The following is a 24,344-nucleotide window of genomic DNA, read 5'->3' as shown; positions in this document are numbered from 1 at the left end:
CCGTTTCTCAGTACCGGGCAGACAGTGATTTCCCAGAGGTCGGGGAGGGTAAAACGTGACAGTACACCCCCTCTTACAACACTCACTGACTGCCACCAGGTTTACCAGGATGAGACAAATGGAATCTCCGCACCAGCCTAGGCGCATGCACCGCACCCACCGGTTCCCATGAATCCTCCTCGGGACCGTAGCCCTTCCAAGATACCAGGTACTGGAGCCTTCCCCTTACCCTGCGAGAGTCCAAGATGCGCCGCACCTCATACTCCACCTCCTGTTCAACCCTCACCGGCACAGGGGCTCTATGACACGGACCCTGGGCAGGCTTGAGCAAAGAGACATGAAACACAGGGTGTATTCTGAAATGTGAGGGGAGCTTGAGTTTCACAGCTACGGGGTTAACATGACGAACCACCTGATAAGGACCGATGAATCTGGGGTTGAAAACACTGAACCTTTTGAACCGAATGTTCCTAGTGGATAGCCACACCCAATCCCCTCTCGTGTACCCAGGACAAGGCCTACGATGTCTATCGGCCTGCGCTTTGTACCGAAGTTTGGCTTTTACAAGATTGTTTCTGGCCTGCACAATAGTCTTCCTTAACTGTACCAATCTTGTCTGTAACTGTGGAATCGGGGCTTCTACACCTGGCACACTCAACGGGATAAACCTGGGATGGAACCCATATGTACAGAAAAACGGGGTACACAAGGTGGAGGAATGGATCGCATCGTTATACGCCACCTCCGCCGACCATAACCATTCTACCCAGGCTTCCGTGGATGTATCTACAAAACACCTCAGGTATTGTTTGAGGGTCTGGTTTAACCGTTCGGTCTGCCCATCTGTTTGCGGATGAAAGCTTGTGGACAGGGAGGAGGCAATGCCCAATCGATCACACCAGACCCTCCAAAATTTGGCGGTAAATTGTGCCCCTCTGTCTGACACGATGACCTTAGGTAAGCCGTGTAATCTAACAATGTGTATGAGCAGCAGCTGGGCTAATTGACTAGCTGTGGGTACCCCTCTACAGGCTATGAAGTGGCCCATTTTGGTTAAGTAGTCCACGACTACTATTATAGCTGACATCCCATGATCCTGAGGGAGTCCCACCACAAAATCGATTGAAAAGCTTTCCCAAGGACTCACAGGCGTGGGCATTGTTTGTAACAGCCCTTGCGCTGGTCTATGATCGCTTTTGGCTTGCGAGCAGACCTCACATTGTTGAACCCAAGCAAACACATCCGGCCGGATGGTGGGCCACCAGTAAGTGCGTCGCAGCTTTTCCAAAGTCTTATTCCCTCCGGTGTGTCCAGCGCAAGGTAGATCATGGCACCACTTGAAAACTTGCTTTCTCAATGCAAGAGTAGGGAGAAGCAATTGAGACCCTTTCCTTGGCAGACCTTGACGTATCTTCCATTCCGGGTGCAACCGAATCCATGTTTTCCAAGCATAGGTCTGTATGCCTCTCTTGACCTTGAGTAGAAAGTCATCCGCATGGATCACCCCTATCACCCTTTGCGGTGTGATGATGCTGGTTTCAGGAAACTCCCTCACGGCGGAGTGACTTTCTTGACGGGTGAGAGCATCTGCTTTCCGGTTGTCGCATCCCGGCCGGAAGGTGACCACGAAATGGAACTCCGAAAAGAAGAGCATCCATCTCAGTTGTCTAGGAGTGAGATGGCGTGCGGCTCTCAGAAACTGAAGATTTCGGTGGTCAGTATAGACCGTGATTTGGTGGGTGGCACCCATCAACCAATGCCTCCACTCAGTGAAGGCGTCTTTAATAGCGAGCAATTCCTTCTCGGCAATCGTATAATTGCGTTCTGCCGAGTTTAGCTTGCGTGACCTGAAGGCAATGGGGTGTAGATGTCCTGTATCTTCACTCCTCTGCGAGAGAACAGCCCCCACTGCTAGGTCGGACGCATCCGCCTCTACCACAAAAGGGAGGCGAGGGTCAGCATGAATCAGGATCGGAGCAGAAGTGAAAGCGGTCTTCAATCGATCGAACGCTGTTTGCTCTTCGGTTCCCCATATAAAAGGGGTGTTCTTTCGGGTTAATTTCGTGAGAGGTGCCACCAGATCCGAAAAGTGAGAGATGAACCTCCGATAGAAGTTAGAAAAACCCAGAAGTTTCTGGATATCCTTGACGGTGGTGGGTTGTGGCCACTCCACGATGGCTCTTACCTTCCTTTCAGCCATTATTTGCCCTGATGGAGTGAGCATGACTCCCAGGAATTCCACGGTTGTGACATGGAACTCACATTTCGTCAGTTTGCAGTATAGTTGGTTTTCTTGTAGAGCTTCCAGTACTTGTTTCACGTGCTGGATGTGTTCCGGTTCGTCGTTAGAGTAGATTAAAATGTCGTCTATATAGACAACTACAAAGATGTCCAGGTAAGCTCGCAACACCTCGTTAAGAAAAAACTGGAAGGAGGCTGGGGCGTTGCATAGCCCAAAAGGCATTACAAGATACTCAAAAAGCCCATATCTAGTTTTAAAGGCGGTTTTCCATTCATCGCCTGAGCGTATGCGTACTAAATGGTAGGCTCCCCTGAGATCCAGTTTTGTGTATATCTTGGCTGATCTCACCTGTTCCAGTAATACAGGAATCAACGGAAGAGGGTATTGATTTTTTATGGTGATTGCATTTAATGCTCTATAATCAATACAGCAGCGTAATTCCCCATTAGCCTTCGGAATAAAAAAAAGGGGGGAGGCTGCTGGGGACCGTGATGGTCGGATGAATCCCAAAGCGAGTAGATCGTCCAAATATTCCCGTAGGTGTTTCGTTTCAGGCTGAGATAATGCATAAATACGACCACATGGAACCACGGACCCTGGTGTTAAGTCTATGCGGCAGTCGTATTCCCTATGTGGGGGAAGCACTTCTGCTTTGGTTTTATTGAACACGTCTTCATACTCCTGGTAACACTGAGGCAGTTCCACCTCTTTTTCCGCTGCTGTGGAAATGGTGTGAGTAACAGCCAATACCATTGATGGTCGGGGAGTCTCTCTGATGCAGTGTTTTTGGCAATAAGAAGAGGAGAACTCTAAGGATTGTTCTTTCCATTTGATATCGGGTTCATGTTTTTTCAGCCAAGGGAGTCCCAATATTATACCGTAATTAGGAGCCTGGATGAGGTTAAATGACAGCTGTTCCTTATGATAACCCCCATACCACAGTTCATACTCCGGAGTATGTTGAGTGATAGGACCTGATTCCAACACATGACCGTCTACTGCGAACACTTCTTCCATGACAGGCTTATCTACTGGGGTCACACCCAACTTCCGTGCTCCTGCCAAATCCATGAAACAACCTGTTGCTCCGGAATCTACCATGGCACGTACATACTTAGGGTCTTGGTCAATCCATAATTCAATGTCTATAAAGAACAATCGGTTTCCCACTCGGTTTTCTTCGGTTATGGAAGGGATGAAATGTACACTTGAGTCCCTCCCTTCCTTAGGACTCAAGCCTCGGAGTTTTCCGAACCCTTATCGACAGTGGATAAGGCTCCTTGACCCGTTCGATAGCGTCCTCCTTTCGGTTTCACAGGACATTCTCGCAAAAAGTGGCCTTTCTTCCCACAGTACAAACACAGCCCGAATTTGCGACGATGCTCTCTTTCACTGGTAGTGAGTGATGCTCTCACTACATCAACCTCCATAGGTTCGGATTTGCCTTCTGCTTTCTCCCCGCTAGTTGTTTTCTCCCCGAACACCAGTGGTCTGTCTCTTCTTCCGGTCTCTCCTTTTCTTTCTCTCAGTCTGTGATCCAAGCGTAACGCCAAATCGATAAAGGCTGCACATGTGGTAGGCTGGGGTTCAACTTGTGCTATTACATCTTTGAGATTGTCTGTGAGTCCTTGGTAAAACAAAACCATCTGTTTGGCTTCAGGCCAATCTGTTTCAGCAATCAATCTCCTAAAATGATTTAGGTACGTCACTATATCCGAATTGCCTTGTTTGAGAACAAGCAACTCCTTATCCGCTGAGAATGTCTCAGCTCTCCTGTCAAACGTTTTCTCAAATTCGGCTCTAAACAGGTCCCAATCATAAAGGATTCCCTCGTTATTCCTGACTATAGGTACAGCCCACTGGGCTGCCTCTCCTCCCAGATAGGAGATTAGAAAGGAAACCCGTGATTGGTTAGTTAAAAAACATTTGGGTTTACAGGTAAAGTGCATCATCACCTGGGTCATAAATACCTGCACTTTCTTTCTATCTCCCATAAACCTTTCTGGGGGACCCAAAGGAACCGGAGAAGGCATTTCCACTACCAACGAAGTTGGATGTGGGGCAGGATTCCCTGCATCAAACGGGTTCCGCTGCATAGCATCCATGCGTGCTTGCAACGCAGCCGTTTCCTGGCGGGAGGCGGCTAACTCAGCCTGAACTAGGCCTAAGGCTGCCACTACCTCCTCTAAATCCATGCTTTGAATCAACCCAACCAGGAGGAGCAGAACTTTTAGGCCGATTATTCTGTCAGGTCCGTTCTGGATGCTCCTCAGGATTGGGTCGATGCTATAAGGGGGCCCACCTCTAGATCAACCCAAGTCTGACTGAAATAGTGCCCAGACTGTTAAGGTGATCAAGCGGGGGAAAAGTTGGGTCCGGAGGAGAACAGCTGGGCTCTTGGCACCGAAAACCTGGATAACCCACAGGTCTGCCTGTATGCAGGAAGGATCTAAGGGCGGCTTCTATATCCCCTGGTATAGTACCTTATGTAGGAAATAGACAACCTAGAATTGCCCCAGAGCATCAATCGATGAAAACAAATAGCGATCACATTCCTGGTCACAGTGGTAAACAACAAAAGGTTTTCTCCTCCGAGGAAATAATTAGAAGAACGACCTCCGGGTGTGCAAGACGCGACAACCCCAGGATCTCTCCTCCCAATATTCCCTAAAAGTAATAGTTAAGAAAGTAAATCATAAGCCCAGCATATAGTATATGTATAGCGTCTCTACAGATCCTGCTCTGTAAGCGCTTCCAAGTGGATATTGAGAAATGTACAGGTACGGCGGCACCTATACCAAGGTGTCCTGCGCTAACCGGAGCAAGACGCTCTCTGTCAAAACACAACAAATGTTATAGCGTCTCTACAGATCCTGCTCTGTAAGCGCTTCGAAATATAGACAAAGAGTACCGAACAGGTAAGGCGGCACCTATGCCCAGGTGTCCTGCACTAACCGGAGCAAGACGCTCCCTGCAAGTATTCAACAAACGGACCCTGTAATGCACTATGAATTGTATGTGCCCCTCTCGATTCCAAGAAAAACCTGTGCAGGACTGAAGGACGAACACGGGCGCTTCCTAAGCCCCTCCTGGTAAATCCAAACACGAGAGGCACCACACCAAGGAACACCACGTTGCAGGCGCTTCCGAAGCCTCACCAGTAATCCACACGCAGATAGCGGCGTGACTTTTCTGCAAGACCCAAAAGTTTGCCTCCGCCGATAACCACAAGTCTCCACAGAGCACGAACCAAGACAACAAGCAGGAATAATCGGCGGCGCGTCTTCCGCCCGTCTTCCTGTTAATCCCTAGGAGCGTCGCGTCATAGGAGCGCGCGGCTCAAAGGATCATGGGATTTGTAGTTTCCCATTCCGTTTCTCAGTACCGGGCAGACAGTGATTTCCCAGAGGTCGGGGAGGGTAAAACGTGACAGCCTCCATCTGTAGTGAGGTACCTGAGTTCATCTTGTGATTCCTGTGCCTTCAGCCTGTGGGTCCTCTTGAGGGTCTTCTACTGCTTTGCTTGGCTCCCCTGTTTGCTCTTGGCCTGTCCTGACTCTCCTGCATGTGGTGAGTCCCTTGGACTTTGCTAGTCCCAACAATTGCATCTTTTTTCTTCCATGTCAGTTGCGGCTACCAAGGCTTGTTGTTGTTCCGCCAGATAACGACCACCTAGACACAAAACATCCAACGTGGGACAGCTCATCTGTGGCTTCTGGACTTCCACAGCATCACCTGGTCCCCACCGCTGCAGCGACAAGGTCCTCATGAACTCTTCTGAACTTCCTGACAAAGGGTGGCATTATTTTTCTGTGCCTCTTGGTCACCTCTAAGTGGCATAGACTCTGTCCTCTCTGCTTGCAAGTTTACCGCTTCAAGAATCCACCCTGGGATTCCACCAGACACCTTCTCAGACTTCTCCAGAGGCATTACTTCCTGAGTAATTCATTGTCGTCTACGAACGATTCTGACGCAATTCACCCCTACGCACCTGTCTTCCGTGGTGCAGGTAACATGGTTCCTGGGACATACTTGGTTGGGGTGACTCTCCAACCTACCGCCCCTCAAACGGTTTCTTCAGGGTCCTCTGGGAAGGGTCCTTTTTCTTTCAAACTGAAACTGGGACTTCTTAATTGACTTCTATTGAACACACAGCTGGGTTTACACTCTGCCAACAGTCTTCTTGGGGTTCCTGGTTACCTACCTTGGGTGGTTTCTGGTTTACCAACCCCTTCTAAGTCCTTTGATCCAATTCCTGTTCTTCTTTGCCATTCACATTCCACTTATTTAGTATATGCTTTGGTCTCCCAGTGTATATTTGTTCTACTTACTTGATTTCTTTTAAGAATTTCTATTTGTAATACTGATATCTCTAGGTAGGAGATACACCACGTGGCGGTGATTGTGTTGTGCAAATAAATTATCCCTATATTTCACAAACACTGTGTGGTTCTTTCTCCTCTAATCTACACTATTAATTAAATGTGGGGAAACACGCTGCTTTACACTCCTTCAAGGCAAGCCTGAAGGCTTCTTTCCACAGCTTTCCCTGTGAGAGCTTTAAGGCGTTCAAAGACCACTAAAATGACCCTAAGGGTTGCCTAGATTAGTGCAAGGTGTATCACTCCTTTAAGTGATCGCCATATACTAAGCCAGCCTCCTACAGTATTTAGGTGTTCCACAGTGAAACCCCAATGTGTTCTGGTTCTTGCAGTCTTTCAGATTTCTTTAATTTCAGCATTCACAGATGTTAATGACAGAGTCAATATTATTTCTAATACACAGTGCAATACAAAGTGCACTTAGTGCATAGAACAACCAACCAGGGCTAGATGGATTCCACGAAATCCCTTCTGTGCCAAGTAAAGGTTTTGTTAACTACATCATATCATCTTCAACTCATATCACAAAACCGTACTGAAAGATATTTACTGTCCCCATTTTGACAGATAGGAAACCGAAAACACTGAACAGTCTTACAGCAGTGATGGAGGAGAGGAAATCTGAATTCTATAGGCTGAGGACAAGCACAGAGGATTAACACAAGCCTGCGCCATCGTCTCGGCCAGGTTTGTTGGTTCCTTAGGTTCCCTTTGTAGGGTAGTTGGTATGCTGCCATGTCTGGTGAAATTAACTCCATGAAAGGTCGCCATTGGCAGGCTCGAAGGGAAATAAAAGCATAGTATACCTATCCTGCTTCTGTATCTCTCCCATAATGTTTGGAATCCAACTATTTGGGTACAATTAACCAGTACTCATGAGAACAATTCAAGGTTCCACGTTTTCTAGAGAAATTTCCATCAGCATTGGCAGATATGTGTGAATCTTTTCCTGAACGTTTCTATCCAAAGTGGCTTTTTCCATGGCAAATGCAGCCATTTTGGTGGATAAATCTGGGTCACTGTGACAGATAACCGTCTAAGTGTTGGGTTTTCAAACACTAGATTGGTGGAGATACTTTTGCCAACATGCCAAATGAAAAACCTGCCACCCATGCTGTCAGTAGGGCACACAGAAACTGAGCAGGCATGAAAAGTGAAATAATCAGGTGGGGTCTGGCATCAATGTTTAAGTATCTAAGGATGCTTGTAAATTGTCTACATTTGATCTGAGTCTGAGATTATCTTTTCACAGATTTTCTTGAAGGTCACTGCAGATTCTGGAGCTGGCACAGAAAATACAGGTACACTGGAAGCCATTTTTTAGGCATTTCTCCATTTGTGAATGTATTGAACACAAGTCTAAAATGGAGGCATTACCTTCTCCATGTCTAAAAGTCATATTGTGGAATACTGTGGGCGCCATTTGGAGTTTGGTATGGTTGAGAGTTGCAGTAAATCATTGTTTCTCCTGCCCTGCCAAATTGGAGGTTCGCCGGCTCATTTAGAGGTGGCGGAACCGCTGATTGACTGCAGGTGAAGCCATCACCAGTGGCAATCTAAGACGGAACAGATCTGTCGCCTTTTGCACATTGAGAAGTTTTCCTTATTTAGAGCAGCCCCCCAGATTCAATTTTTCTCTACTTGAGTCCTAGCAGGGAAATCAATGGCCCCACATGCAGAGAAGCAACTCTCTCTGCTTTAGGACCACTGGGCATTTCTTTTTCTGAAACAAATCACCGCCTTTGGGATTTGTCACTAAAAAAGAATAAAGAACTCTGCGTAGGCCACAAAACATGGCACTCTGGTTGGCCCGTTCGGGGACAGAGGCAAAGGCGTTCACCGACCTGGCTGACCATTGGGACGCCATTCAAGGTCTAAGTGACCTCATACGTTACTTTGTCTAGACTTTCCTTTGTGTTGGTTACCACCTTTCTCAGACACACACCGAATGGTTAGCTTGCCAAATGCAGTGTTCATAGGCGAACACTGCATTTCACAAGCCATCAATATGAGAAAACATACATCTTGTTGAATATTAACGTACATATTTAGGAGAAAGTTTTAGTAAAAGCAATGTGGTCCATCAATTAAAACTTGTTGCTTCGTTATCACTGAATCAAGTTAGAAACAGGTGACAGGTCTCATTAGCTGATATGTATGCATGCTCCTTATACAATGAAATGTTAAATGATGGTAGGTAATGTCAAGTTATCCTGGAGTATTAAGTTCACTCTAATTTATGATTCAAAAGATCTATTGCCTGTAATCATCTCCACGCGAAACAGCTTTTCCTGAAGATGCTTATCGGAGGTTTTCCCGCCAAATGATGGCACAAACAAAGGTAGTTGCTAGGCAGATTTCAGGGGCAACCACCAATCCTGTCAATTCAAGGATTGGAAGGCACGTCTCAGAGTGAGGTCATAATCTAGGAACTAGGATACAGCGTGACGCAATAAGAGGAGCCACAGAGGAGCTGATGACCCGTTGAGCATGAAGTGTACAATAAGTGAGTAAGGGGGAGTTGTGGGGTGGAGATGGGCCTCTGCTCTTCTGTGGGGGAGAGGGGTAGTCACTTTTAACTTCCGCGCTCAGAAATCTTCACTAATCTTCACTGGCTTTACATTTTGTTGTTACTCAAATCACAGTGGAGTGGATGCTAGAACAGAGGAAGTTCAGAACAAGCCTGGGGGACAATGCAGCCACTGTTGTCAACGTTGATCGAAATAAAGGTAACGCAGGTGGGCCGCGGATGGGTAAACCGGTGTGGAAAACTTTCAGAGTAAATGAAATTTAAAAAAGAAAATAGCAGTTGGTATTCCTATGAAGTTGTTTTTCTAAAGCTGGTATGGAAAATGCCCAAAAAATATTTCCTTGTGGGTAATTCTCTTGTGCCCGATTCACTAAGTCTGTGCGTCCTAAAGTTTATTTTAAATTTAAATCGAAATGTAATACTCTCCAAAGATGGTATACACATGTAAAAAATTAACCCACAAATACTTTTTCATAGGAGTAAAGACACTGTAAGGGCATTTGACAGGGAAGTTTGTGCACGCCCACAGGCAAACCTGTTAGTGGGGTTCAACTGTGTTTCTATGGCTCATTACACTAAAGAGTTAGATATTTACTCTGTCGAGGACAGGGGTCGAACCATGTTATGGGAGGGCAGTGTACGAGAAGAAGCCCACAAATGGTGAGGTGTTGTGGAAGGGGTCCGTACCCCAATGGAAAACTATTTTGCCCATGGTGAAGAAAAATACATGCAAGCAGTGCTTAATTTGTAAAATAATAAGTGCCAGGGCTCCGAACAGGAAGCCACTGCAGCTTGCACCACCCATCGCCCCTTCAGCTACTAACCATCTCTCTCGCCTGCAAGTGCGACAGTTCAGCTTATTCCAGGGCCTCAAAGCTAAAGAAATGGCTGGGGAGGCAGGTACCAGTCATTTTTTTTCACAACAAAATGGTACCAGTCATTTGTGATGTATATTTTATTCATAAACAACCGTTGTTCCTCTCATCTCTAAATTTGATGAGCAGCTCCGCCATGTGACAGATTCTCCCAAATGCGGTGTTGACAACTAACAGCTAGATGCATCAAGCAAAATACTGTTCGCAGAGGGGCAGATTCTCAGAATCTGCCCCTCTGCGACCGGTATTTATGCATTTGGGATGCATCATCCCAAATGCATAATTCGCTATTTACGATTGCATTTAAGGAATCTCAAATTGAGATTCCTTAAATGCAATGCATGAATGTACAATAGCTAGCGATTTCACTGATACGGGTCCCTATTTACCGTGAAATCAAACTTCATGGTAAATAGCGAAAACTGTGAAAAAATGCACTAAAGTGCATCTTTCAAAGTTGTATGTTACACACACACACATGTCCAGTGTGCGCAATACCAGTGTCCAGGTCAATTTAAGGGTTGCAACAGGGTGTCCTTTGGACACCCGTCACCCTTGAAATCGCATTCTCAAATTGCGATTAGCTAATTGCTAATCGCAAATTGAGAATTCCTCCCCATTCATTCCTATGGTCCTCTTGGCCCATAGGAATCAATGGGATGTCATTCCTTATTTGCGAATCGCACTCTGCGAGTCGCAGATAAGGAATATTATGGAAATGCTAATATTTTAGTAAATCCTACATGCATCTGATTTTGCGAGTTCCTAAATGCGAATCCTAAAACTTCGCAATTAAGGACTCGCAAAATCGAACGTTGATGCATCTAGCAGTATGTGCCGGTACCGAGCACCGGAAACCAATTAAGTGCTTGAGCACCGGAAACCACCGGCTCAAATTAAGCGATGAATTGCATAGGCATTACAACGTTTCATTCACGCAGGCATAAATTCAATTAAATAATACAAAAATTAAAAAAACATTTCAGGAGCACTCGAAGCAACCTGCAACTGTCGGATCTTATCAAGCATACTCTCGGATTCATTTAAAAAAAAAAAAAAGTCGGACTTGTTTCATACGTAGACAGCATCCCACGGGAGTACATTTCCGACTTCTGCGGTGAATCGGGCACAGTGAATTGGACCTCATAAAAACTTTCATAGAGAAAAATCCTACAGTTCCAACAAAAATGCCACAAGGTTTACCCATACCGAGCTCTGCCGGGTGTAGAAACACATTGAGCCTTCCTTTAGTTAAGCTTCAGAGACACTTGCTGGTTTCCCGCGAAATACCGAGGAAGACATATGCTGGCACCAAAATATTGACAAGAAAAAAAAAGTTTATGTAGGTAAATATAGGTTTACTACACTTACCTCCACATATATATATATATATATATATATATATATATATATATATATATATATATATATATATATATATATATATATATATGTGCATATATGCATTATCCAAGGGGAGGCGCATGTGAAGTTAAGAATAGTAAATCTATACTTACCTATTTACATTCACTATAGTTTGGTTCTTAATATTTAGGCATTGATGTTTTGGTCCTAGGATATTATTTCCTTGATATTTTGCCATACAATCGGCTTTGCTTTTAAGCAACCTAAGCTTGTTAAAGACGCCTCGAGGTAGGTGCGCTTGACTCGCTTCTGCCAGAAACGTTGGCTACGTTTGTAGAATTTTGCATGTGCACTGCCTGGTACGGTTCTTATTGGTTCACTTGTAATGCTGTATCTCAATTTCTACCATATGAAGTTTTCCGTATTAACAATGATGCATGAAACCATTACAACGTGTATGCAGCATTGATCTTTGTTGCCAGAATGTATGTAACTAATTTATGGTCCAATCTGCTGTATGTGTTATGCACCTCAGTTTAATCTGAATATTCTGTGTCGTTAGCATGCAGTGTTCTGCGTACAGTAACACTGTCTAGATCATTCATCACATCTGGGGCCGTAATGTACATACAGCGCATTTTCCTTGATAGTGTGGGGTGCACCTTTTAAAAGCTGCGCCCGGTGCAATCAAGAAAAATGTGCTGTATTAGTGTGAATGCGCTGCCCCAGGACTGCCGGGAACTCCTGTTGCCCTGGGGGTAGCGCATTCATCTGAAAAACGGAGCAGCTGCTTTGAAACCGCTCAGTGTTTTCACAGTGCAGGCGGCGCCCGCGTGCACTTTTAGAGGGGATTAGAGATTCCTTTGCAGGCGGGTGCAGTGAGTGGCTGCACCTGCCTGCAAGGGGATGTCTCGAGGGTCTATGGGACTTCCTTTCTCCCCTCTAGAGGACTGCAATCAGAGGGCGCACAAAAGGTGGCACACTGTCAGTGCGCCTCCTGTGAGCTTCTTTGCCCTTACGCCCGCGCCTGTAACATGGCGGAACTGTAGAGGCAAAGAGGTTCCCTCTTTTGCATTGGGCCACGCCCCCATGCAAATGAGGGAACGCCCTCCTGAGGAATCACAGGCGCTGTACGTGCGCCAGGGCTTTCAGTATTGCAGAAGAGGACGCACAAGCATCTCCGGCCCCTTTTGTGATACCAAAGAGCCCTGGGGGCACGCAAAGCGGGCGCAAATGCCCATTGCGCCCCCAGGGCAACTCTGTAATAACGCCCCAGGTAGCACCTTAGTCATGCCCAGTTTAGTGAGGCGCCTTGGTGGGTGCCTATTTAGGGCACTGTATAAGCCACAGTAAAATTAGCCTGCCCAAAATATTGAGAGATCCAAATAAGCAATAAATAGCATAAATACATCATACAATGTACGGAAAAACTGTCTATCATCCACTTTAAGTGCATATTTGTGCATCAAGCACATTTCTACACCATTCAGAAAACCATGCACTAGTGTGTACCTGTCTTCTATATCAGCCCTTGACTAAAGATGCTGGAATGGAACCCCAGTGCTCACCATACCATTACGCAGGATAAGCACTTCCTCGTCCATCAAGTGTATTTCTTGAAGAAGCGTAAACTGGGTTGGATGGCGTTTAATAAAGGTTTGGACTCTGCATTGCTTAGTATAGACAGTAAGGCCGACCAAATCATTTCACGTAAGTATCCATCGCCATCTTCAATATTTAAGTGGGACCAAGAAGTTCTGGGGTATTGGAGCCCAGCCGGAATCCGCACATGCACATCCTTGTCAGTCTCGACCTATGCTGCAATAATGTCTGATAATACTGTCATATATTCAGTTGCTGTTATAGAATACCTGGGGCACCGTATAGAGAAAAACAATATTCGACACACTCCCTGGGTAAACGCAATCATCAACCAACAACACGGGTCTTCCCAGGACTCCCCTATAGCAATAGCTACCTTTACCTGGTTAAGAACATATAAATAGGAAAAACAACCCAGGAGAAAGAAATGCGAATAATTAACAAATCACCACTAAACTTGAGCTATTCAGCAGAGAGGCACCAATTCCTAGGCTCCCGTAATCCCTACAGGAATATCAGAGAGAGTCCAATACGACCTCCCAGCAATCCTAACAAGTGGGAGGGCATGAATATCACCACGACGGCTGTCTGCACCGGGATCCAATTATGATCTAGTGTTTTTTAAACCCCCAGACTCTTATCCAGTAATTATAATACGAGCACTAAACTCCACAGCGCTCTCAGTGTTGAAAGCATAAGTGCCACCCGTGAGTGTTGATTAATGTTAGACACTATTAAAACAGAATAGTGGAACAGTACTCATCAGGCTTTAGAATCAAGATTTCTAGGGGAAAAGAAAAAAGGAGGGAGAACAATGGGAGGGGATAGGCCATACTTCTATCAGGAGATTATCTCAGGCGATCATTCTCCTGATCCCCACCAGAGACACTGGGCACCTCCTGGTCCATTGGTGTCTCAAAAGGGTATTGTAACAGTACCAAGGAGTTCGACCCAACCACCACCTTCTCCCTGTCTGGTATTGATCCAGGACACTCCCAATCTAATGTTGTCCATCCACTGTCCCAGCAATGTCCAACCCGTGGTCCCACAGGTCTGCTGCAACCTGGGCAGGCTCCAACCCTACCACCAACCTCCAGCTACCCTTTTGCTGGGTACAACATATATTTTAAGTTTGCGGCTCTCCACTTTAGTTTCACCAAGACAAAGGATTGTCCCATTTTTGTACCGCACTTCTCCTGTTTTTTGGATTAATTAAAGTATGAAGTCCCTGTTCCTGTAATTCAGGATCTTGGCATGTGGTTGTACCCTAGGTGGCGGGGTGGGGGGAAGGGGGGGGGGGGCAGGCACCAACACTCTGTGGTCCCTCTCAATGAAGACTCATGACAGGCCAACAGGTTTCAGGGAAACCTTATTACATGGTTTCAGGAAGTTTTCTGGAGTGCTGCCCTCAACTCGCTTGGGAATTCCCACAAATCGGATATTGTTGCGTCAGGATATTCCTTCTGAATCCTCGAGTCAAGCATTCAGGAAGTGGGTCAGGTCAGATAGAGAGCGAACTTTAGGTCACAGATCATAGAGCTCAGTTTTAAGGGCTTCGACTGATCGTTCAGTCTCCAATGTCCTCTTGCTGACTTTGCACAGGTCTACTTGAAGATGCTGACAGAGTCAAATTTGTCTTCCAACTTCTAAAATCTGTCGTCCATTTCTGTCTGAGTCCATCTAGTCCTAAATGTCTCCCCGGTCCTCACACAGCAAGATACCTACGAATGAATTGACCCCAATTTGGAACACAGGGAGCTAAATCGCTGTGACGGACATGGTTCACATATAATTAGAAGCCACTGTGTACTCCACCAACATTTCTTTTTGTTGGTTTAATATTAATGTCAAAAGCCGTCCGTGTATCCTCAGACTGATCTCTAGAGTCTTCATTCCTCACATTGGAAGCGGAAAGGGAGGAAGGAAGGGAGCCCATCAAAACTCAGACTCCCACGGGGTCAGCTAGTCTCCCAGAGCAGGCCACAGCTCACCTTGCATGGCAATGCTTTGCGATCCGGGTACTCAGCACAGGGCCAAGCTGCTACTTCCACAGAGGGCTACAACCTCTGTCTTGTGCTTACTGCTCCTGCTAATAAAAATGTCCAGTCTCCTGGGCAGGGCATACCTCTACTGCGTAGCCCATCTAAAGGGTGTGCGACCTCCAGCTCATTATTGACTGGATCTCCCGCAGGCTCCAGAGTTGCACCCCTCACCGTATTTCCCCGGACAGGCCGCAGGATTCCTAGGTATGTATATAAGTCAGCCTCACCTTCCCCAAGCTAGTAAAGCCACTTGACCCAGAGCTGTGCTCAGTCCCATGGTGTTAGCCAGGGTTCTCCAATGTTGGTCCTGGAGGGCTGGATCCATGACAGATTTTTAGCTTATTCACATTTATATAAATGTAGCTATCTTAAAAATCTGGCATGGATGCGGCCCTCCAAGACTGGCATTAGGGAATCCTGGTCTAGGCAATGTGGCTCACCGCAGTGGCTGCTCACAGTGCAGCAGCCCTGTTTTACTGCCGGGCACCTCCCCTCTCCATGCCTTGGCTCAGGAGCCGCAACAGAGAGAATATTTTTTATTTTATTTTTATTTTTAGAGTTTTCTATAGCGCGGACCAGACCCAGGGAAGGGTATCAGAGCACTTTACACTGGGGGCACAATATGAAATAAGACAATTTACAAAACGAATAGCATACATAAGATCGACTTATTTTACAAAGTTTGTAATGTTGCAGGCGTGAGAGTATTTCTAGCAACGGGTCTAGAGCAGCGAAGGTGTCTTTCGAGGGATAGAGGGGGCAAGTATAGGATGTACATCTGGAAAAGGTCTTCTATCTCCATTGCTTCAGGCACTGCAGCACACTCGTGGCGGTGTTCAGGGAAAAGTCCGCCTCAAGTTTGTACCAGGATTATATAAAAATTTTGATGGGGGTCACAGGAGGCCCATGGGAATGATTGTGAAATAATTCTCAATTTGCGATTCGCAATTTGCTAATCGCAAATTGAGAATTATTTCAAGGGTGCAGGGGTGTCTCAAAGACACCCTGCTGCACCCCTGAAATGTACATGTGTGACCATATGGCGCACACACCCTATGGGCATGTATGCGCGTCACATGCCACCTTAAAAAAAGCCAAATAGGGCATTTTTAAAAGAAATCGCAAATTACCACCAACTACAAGTTGGTGGTAATTTGCGATTTCTTAACCCAAATTCGCAATATCTAAAAACTACATACATCACATTTAAGGAATCTCAAAATTTGCGATTCCTTAAGCAAAATAAGGAATCGCAAATTTTTGCTATTCCTTATTTTGCGATTTTTTGATACATATCAAAAAATGCAAAAAAGCCTTTTGCGATAAGCAAAGGTCGAAATTCGCAGAATTTCAGCCTTTGCGAATCGCAAAAGGCTTGATACATCTACCCCAAGGTGCCTTGGGGTTACAAGGAACCAAAAACAGTAATAGGCCTCCTTAACTTGCGATGACAGCAGCTTTAAATATGTTTGAGAAATACAGTCATGTTATCTTAAATATAGTTTTGCTAAGCCAAAATAAATAGCACCATGAAATCCATAATTTATGTTTGGGTACCTAAACTCAGTTTCCGTAATTGAAACTTGTCATTTTAGTGAAAAACTGTGTTTTTTGTTCTGAAATACAAGAATTAGGTTTTTACTCAAATATATTTTTGGTACCCAAGCATCAGTTTGCCATTTTCACCAGGCACTTACATATGCTACCCATCACACATGGACAGATTTTGTCTTTCGTGTCTGTTTATCACTATCATCAATTACCACTGATGCCCCTCATGTGGCAGGGATTTTCACTATCAATAAGAAAGGGGTAGCTAGAATTGTGTCAAAAATGGGTACAGGTAGTTAAGGAATACGAAAGAAAACCATTGCTATATCATGGATGGGACACTGTTAGGGAGAGATACACAGCCTACAGCAAAGAAGGCCCACTGGTATGCTCGTCACTGGCTGCAGGGAAGCCAGCATGCTCTCAGGAAAGCCACAAAACCATCAACGATGGCCCCACAGCACAGGGCTAGCCAGCGCCTTTCAAAGAATACCAACCTTGTGTCCTGGATGATTCACTGAGGGCCAGATTCATGAACACATTATTCCATAGACACAGAATTGGTAATACCCTTTGCTCCATCTGGCCCTTTGTCACCCAAATTGGCCACAAACGTCATGAATGCACCACTATTAATCCGAGATCTTCAGCTTCACACCAGAAATACCCACAATGTGTCACGGATAGGTCACTATTATGCAGGGATATCGAAATTATTGTAAAAATTTCAACACTATATCTTCAAATGTCATCATTATGTAAGAGAGAACCGGCAAGTCCCCATTATGTCATGGATGGGTCACTATTTTGCAGTGACGTATTCTTGATGAACTGCCTTTGTGTCAAGGATAGTACAAAAGGGGGTGGTGATGAACGGAGCATCTGAATCAATCAAACACTCACACCCAGTCAAAAGATCTGGGTTTAATCCATCACCGTTCTTTAGCCCACTCTGCCACCCCAGTTCAGACATGGCTATATGCAAATCAGTCTGACCCTGTGCCTCATGGGAACAGTCCAGCCCGAACTGCCAAGTCATATCTTCCCTGGACCGAAAACAAGCTTCCGAGGACCGGTTTCTGGCATTCCAGCCGCCTTCAGCACGGCTTGCTTGAATCCAGTGTACCTTTTGTACCGCTTTGGCCGCCATAAGTGTGGCAAGGTATGCTGAGACGTGAGTCCCTTGCTCACTTTGCCACTGGATTCAAGCAAGCCGGGCTGAAGACGGCTGTAATGCCAGAAACCGGTCCTCGGAAGCTAGTTTCCGGTCCAGGGAAGGCATGGCTTGGCAGTTCGGGCTGGACTGTTCCCATGAGGCACAGGGTCAGACTGATTTGCATATAGCCATGTCTGAACTGGGGTGGCAGAGTGGGCTAAAGAACGGTGATGGATCAAACCCAGATCTTTTAACTGGGTGTGAGTGTTTGATTGGTTCAGATGCTCCGTCCATCACCACCCCCTTTTGTACCGCTTTGGCCGCCATAAGTGTGGCAGGGTATGCTCAGACGTGAGTCCCTTGCTCACTTTGCCACTGGATTCAAGCAAGCTGGGCTGAAGACGGCTGTAATGCCAGAAACCGGTCCTCGGAAGCTAGTTTCCGGTCCAGGGAAGGCATGGCTTGGCAGTTCGGGCTGGACTGTTCCCATGAGGCACAGGGTCAGACTGATTTGCATATAGCCATATCTGAACTGGGGTGGCAGAGTGGGCTAAAGAACGGTGATGGATCAAACCCAGATCTTTTGACTGGGTGTGAGTGTTTGATTGGTTCAGATGCTCCGTCCATCACCACCCCCTTTTGTACCGCTTTGTGTCAAGGATAGCCAGTATTTTGTTACAATAGTGACCAATATGTCATAGACGATCCACTGTTTTGCAGAGATGGCCAACGTGCTGCCAAGAATGTCCACAATATGTCCCTGATGGGCCCTTATAATGCCAGGGATAGCGAGCATTTTACCAAGATTGCCTGCAGTATCTCATAGATGTATCTGTTTAGGCACAAATAAGCACCCTTGCTGCTCTACTTCCAGGGAAACATGCACATACAAGCACGCATACCTCTACCTCCAACCAAGCACGCACATACAAGCCTGCATACCTCTACCTCCAGCCAAGCACACATATACAAGCACTCATACCTCTACCTCCAGCCAAGCATGCATATACAAGCATACATACCTCTACCGCCATCCAAGCACACACATAAAATCACGCATACCTCTACCTCTATCCAAACACACCCATACAAGCACACATTGTCTCACACAAGCAAAGGCACGAAAACATTTGGTGCCATATGCATCAAGCCAAATTGAATTCGCAAATGCCGAAATTTGCAGAATTTCGGCATTTGCGAATGCAATTTGGACTAATGGTATGCATCAAGCAAATCTGCTTGAAAAATAAGGAATCGCAAAATAGCGATTCCTTATCTTGCGATTGCATTTAAGGAATCGCAAATTTTGCGATTCCTTAAATGCAATGTAAGTAGCCAATAAAATTAGCAAATTGGCCTTAAGGAATCGCAAATTACCACCAACTTCTAGTTGGTGGTAAGTTGCGAATTCCTTTCAAAATGCATATTTTTAAAATTTTCTAAGTGCCATGTGACGCACATACATGCCCTTAGGGCATGTATGTGCGCCACATGTGCACCCATGCCGATTTCAGGGGTGCAACAGGGTGTCCTTTGGACACCCCTGCACCCTTGAAAATATTCACAATTTGCGATTAGCAAATTGCGAATCGCAAATTTCCCCTTCATTCCTATGGGCCTCCTTGCCCATAGAAATGAATGGGAAATTATTCCTTAATTGCGATTAGCAATTTGCTAATCGCAATTAAGGAATTTTAAGAAATCGCTAAAAAGAAGCTGATTTCTACATACATACCATTTTGCGATTTCTAAATAGCGATTCCTTGAAAATCGCTATTTAGGAATCGCAAAACGGAATGTTGATACATATGGCCCTTAATTCAGCCCCTGCCCTTCCGACACTTCCCCATTACTTAACTGCCTAGCTGAATGGTGCTGGGCTCATCTGGGCTCGCGTGGTGGAGAGATGCCCTCTCTATCTCTGAACCTGCTGATCCATGAGGTGTCCTAGCACCATCAGGGAGTGGGGTGGAGATTGCAACCCCATAGGACAGGCAGGGGCAGCTGCAGATAAAAAAAAGTAACAGGCACCGGTGGGGCAGGGATACACCCAACTGTCTCACCGTCTTGAATCCCACTTCCTCTTCTTATTTTCAGCCGCTGCGAATAGGCAGCCAATCAGTGAATGGGTCCTGAAAGCATGCTGTTTGCTTCAATTCTCAGGATAGGTCTGTTACTCATCAGAACCTTGGGAAAACGTCCACCTTTGGCAATGCCCACCCACCATTAGTGCTGCCTCTCAGACATGCAGTGGGCATGCACACAGTTGAAGGTGCCCACCTCTGCATGCCCAGTATGTGCCTGTGCACTACTCTACTGCACTTCTGCCACCAGGCATGAGCCACAGGAGTGCAGCAGACCAGTCTTTCAATCTGCTCCTCCCTCCTTTAGGACTGGTGGAACACCACACAACATGCCGCCCTTATGAGCCAGCCTTGGGAGTACATAACCTCTTCTGGATTGGTTAGATCCTGCCTGAGGTCCACCATATGCATTGCTTTTCACCACTACTTTGGTTGTGTTCATGCCTGTATGTATTACATGATCTCCTCTGTATGATTTCGCACTGTATAGGCACAGACGTTACAAATACACCGCAAGCAAATGCACGAAAGCCTTCTGAAAATTGTCCTGCTGAAGACCTTCCTCACGGGGCTGCTGGGACTGACGGCAAAGGATCCAGGCAGGTGAAGGATTCCAACCTTGTTCATCAGCAGTTCAGAGCATTGTTCATCAAGCGATTCCACCATGCCATGCGAAGCCATAAGGACTTCTTTGCTCAGGTACCACAACTTACTTCCCTGACCTTGCATTTTAGAGCCCAGACTCCTCCTTTCCAACAGGCTCCTTGCTTTTGGCTACTAGTGGAGCATTAACCTGTTAAGTGTTAAAGGGCAGCATTGTTGTCACTGGGCCTTCCTAGGTAAAACCTTAAAATGTGAATATTCCCTGTATGTGTATATGGACTTCAGAGATTAATTTGCAAGAGCTAAATATGTCTGAATTTATCTTGACCTCCTCAATCTTGTCTGAGTAGGAGATCAAACTTCAACCTACCAATTTCTCCTTAAAGTATATTCACCTTTTTCACATTGAAAAATATATTTCTTTACATAGACTGTTCTTCTTCATTACCCAGTGCGTCATTAACTTGAAAAAACATGTCTAGTTTTGATTGGAGCACTTGGACTGTGTTGGCCATCACTGGTTTTGGACTGAGATTTTCTCTTTCATCCACAAACTCTCTTTTTTTCTGTGATTTAATGTCTCCCTGCAAATGACATTTGAAGTTGGGTGTAGTCTCAAATAAGAATCTCTGGCCAGATTTATCAAAGTATTGCATTATCCTTGCGTCATGCAAGGTAATCGAAGGGCAACACTAAACTCAAGTCCAATTTACCAAGCCGCACAAGGTCACCTTGTGTAGCTCTGTGGTGCTTGGTAAATCTGGAGCAATGCAAGACAGCACAAGTCACTACCTTGCATTACTATGCCCCAGGGAGGCGTTCTATGGGTGGAGTGTGGGTGTTCTTCAGATACCCTCAGCAGCCTTGCCCAGCTGAAGGATTTGGACTTCCATTTCAGACACTAAGTTCTAAGGTAAACAACGTCGTTCACTGGGACGAATGTGCTTGGTGTATGTGACCTGCGCTAGATCACAGTCCATCTGTAATCATGCCTAGGTCCCAGTCAAATGCTAACAGAACCTTTTATTGGTTCATAACTTTGTCATGGTGCTTTGGCTCTTAAATGTTGTAGAAACTCATATTTCTGTTTCCCTTCATTGTAATTTTTTTAATTAAATTGTAATTTTTTTGTACATCAGAGTGAGATTTTTATTGTGTGAGATTGTTGACATTTTAACTATGCTGGTACTTCTAAATGCTTTACATATTTTCTCTAAGTTAAGCCTGTCTTCTCTGTGCCATAACTAGCTGGGATTGAACTCCGGTTTAAATTACTGAAACCTTTGCCTGGATCTAACAGGTTAGTAACTTTTTAACTTGGAGTGAACTACTATCCTTCACAAAAAAGCACATTCATGCTCTCACCAATTTGTTAGTAGTTATTCCACATTTTGTCATCACTACCCGGTCCCTCCCACAGTTACTACTAAAACCTAGTCCTATGTCGGTTGAGATCTCTGCACATGCTGTGGATATTTCCATACAGAAAAGATTGGAGAGATGGAAGTGGAGATATTTGATTTGGATATTTGTAAAGCGCAGCTATCGCTCCGGGGGAAGCATCTTGGTGCTACACAGAAGAAACTAGATTGGCTGAGTAAGTAAGAGAAGGTTCTACTATACCAGTGAGGAACTGAATGCATCTGTGAGCCCAAAAATTCAGGTTTTCAGTGACTTTCTATATTGAGTCTCTGATTCTATTGGCCTTAGGTGTGTGATCATGAGATTCCATGCTGTTGTTCCCAAGCATGCAATGGATTTTTCTCCTTTGGTTTTATACCTAAAGGTGGGGGGCCTAAGAAGGTTGGCTGTGTAGGATATGTCGGTCCTAGCCATGACATAATGAGTGAACTTGGCTGCAAGGTATTTGGGTCCAGTGTCTCTAAAGGCTCTAAACATAATCACCAGGATCTTAAATACAATTCTTTTCTGAATAGGTAGCCAATGCAGCGTCCTAAAGGCTGAAGTGGCTGATGAATAACGAGGCATTTTCGGCACTAGGCGTGCCGCTGCGTACTACTTATATCTGGCTAGAGGTCATTGAATAGCATTTGAATGTATATAAAGCAGTACTGCTTTACATATACATGCATGATGAAAAACCCAAATTCCTATGTATCAAAAGAATGAGAAGAAATATTACCAAATATTGGCCTGAAGGGTGGTTTCGAATGAATTTTATAGGGATAAATTTGATATAGGTAGCATATGCAGAAAAAGCCTTCTACCATTACTGCTGGCTTTATTAAAACAAATATGAAAATAGTAAAAGAGCAGTTGAGGAAAACAAACAAAAGAAAACATATCTTGAAATATTGAATTTTAGAAATGTTGTCTCTGGTTGGCAGAGGTATGTACCCTGTCCAAGCAGGAACCACAATCCGCATTAGTGTAACTCACAATACACCCTGAATTATCCTGTGCTCACCCTCTGGTAGCTTGACACAGAAAAGGCTGGCTTAACTGAAGAGGCAATGTGTAAAGTATTTGTGCAACACTTCAAATATTAAAACAGTGAACACACCACACAAAATTAATCCCCACCAGGTTAGAACAATAGAATTTAATGTAATAAATAGAACGAGACCAAAATGACAAAAATCCATTCAATAAAACTTGGGATATTACTTATTAAATAATAATATGTAATATAGTGCTTAGAAGCAAAAAGCACCTATTTGGGATATCTGGTCACCCTGAACCGGGGCGAAGTCATAGGTTTAAGCCGACCACAATGGTATGTGGGTGAGATACAGATACCCACTTAGGCCAGCTGAATAAAATGTCATCCTGTTGATGCTGGTTGTGTCGACGAAGATGCGGGGTGCAGCCTAGCGATGTGTGGGTGTTCCCCATGCTGCAGCAGCGATGCATTGGTTCCAAAGACATTGATTCAAAAGTTCTTACCTAGCCCCTCTATACTGGAATGAATTACCCCTTTACATCAGAAAGTGTACTGATCATTCTAAATTTAGAAAGCTCCTTAAGACAGAGCTGTTTTTCACCTACGTTCTGTGCTGTGCCGAGATACCCCTCCTGGGGTAATTGGAGCACAGTATAAATTAAATTAACATAACAAAGGTGATGTGCCAGCTCCAAGATGTGACGGTTCCGAGGTGATGTTCCCGGTTTTTCCACACAGTAGATGTGAAGCATTGATCTGCACGCTGTGGCGGCTATGCATTGGTGCCGTAGCAGTGATTCCAAAGGCGATGCTCTGATCCCGAATGCAATGCACTGGTTCTGTTCCTGCAACAGCAGCATTGTGTTGATTCTGCTAAACACAGCAGAGAATGCATTGGTTCCACTGGTGCAAACACCTTTCGCCCGCTTCCGAGGGTCCAGGACTGGGCTGGCACCACTTGGCAATGCAAACTCACAGATCGCATATTCCAGGTGTAGGAGCAGGATGGATAGAAGTAATTTCTCTCACTGAGACTTCAAAGTAGGAGGCAAGCAAGCAAGCCCTTGGAGTCACTCTGGGTTCAAGTGATGCAGGTCTGGTCATTCTCACCCAGGAAGGAGATCAGCAGGCAACAGGGCAGGAGTTCAGCAAAGCAGAAATCCAATAAAGGGGCAGTCCTTCAGCAGCACAGTAGTCCTTTTCTACTGGCAGACTCTTCACAGGTTCAGAAGTGTACTTAGGTGGTGGTGTCAGAGGTCCACTACTTATAATCAATTGTGCCTTTGAAGTGGGGAAGACATCAAAGAAAGGTCTTTGACGTGCATGCATAGAGGTCTTCCCTTCCTGACCTGGCTCCAGACTCACTACAGGGGGGTATGCTTCCCTTTGTGTGTGGACAGGACACAGCCTATCCAGGTGTAAGTGTGAGGCCTTGCCCAGCTCATCCCTCCCACCTACCAGGATGACCCATCAATCCACACCTAAGCACACAAACCCAGCTGTCACTCG

General features: G+C 45.4%; 1 protein-coding gene across 1 annotated transcript in view; it reads left to right on the top strand.

Annotated features, from left to right (window-relative positions):
• Positions 1-24,344, top strand: part of ABCA4 (ATP binding cassette subfamily A member 4) — a 1,114,059-nt gene that overhangs the window by 762,987 nt on the left and 326,728 nt on the right. The window contains exons 27-29 of the mRNA XM_078650330.1: positions 7,876-7,924; positions 9,269-9,352; positions 20,319-20,527. Coding sequence (XP_078506456.1) covers positions 7,876-7,924; positions 9,269-9,352; positions 20,319-20,527 — 342 coding nt within the window. The remainder of the gene's footprint in view (positions 1-7,875; positions 7,925-9,268; positions 9,353-20,318; positions 20,528-24,344) is intronic.

The sequence above is a fragment of the Lissotriton helveticus genome, chromosome 1_1 (genome assembly GCF_964261635.1).
Source record: "Lissotriton helveticus chromosome 1_1, aLisHel1.1, whole genome shotgun sequence".
Lineage (NCBI taxonomy): Eukaryota > Metazoa > Chordata > Amphibia > Caudata > Salamandridae > Lissotriton > Lissotriton helveticus.
This window is presented reverse-complemented; position numbering and strand designations above follow the sequence as displayed.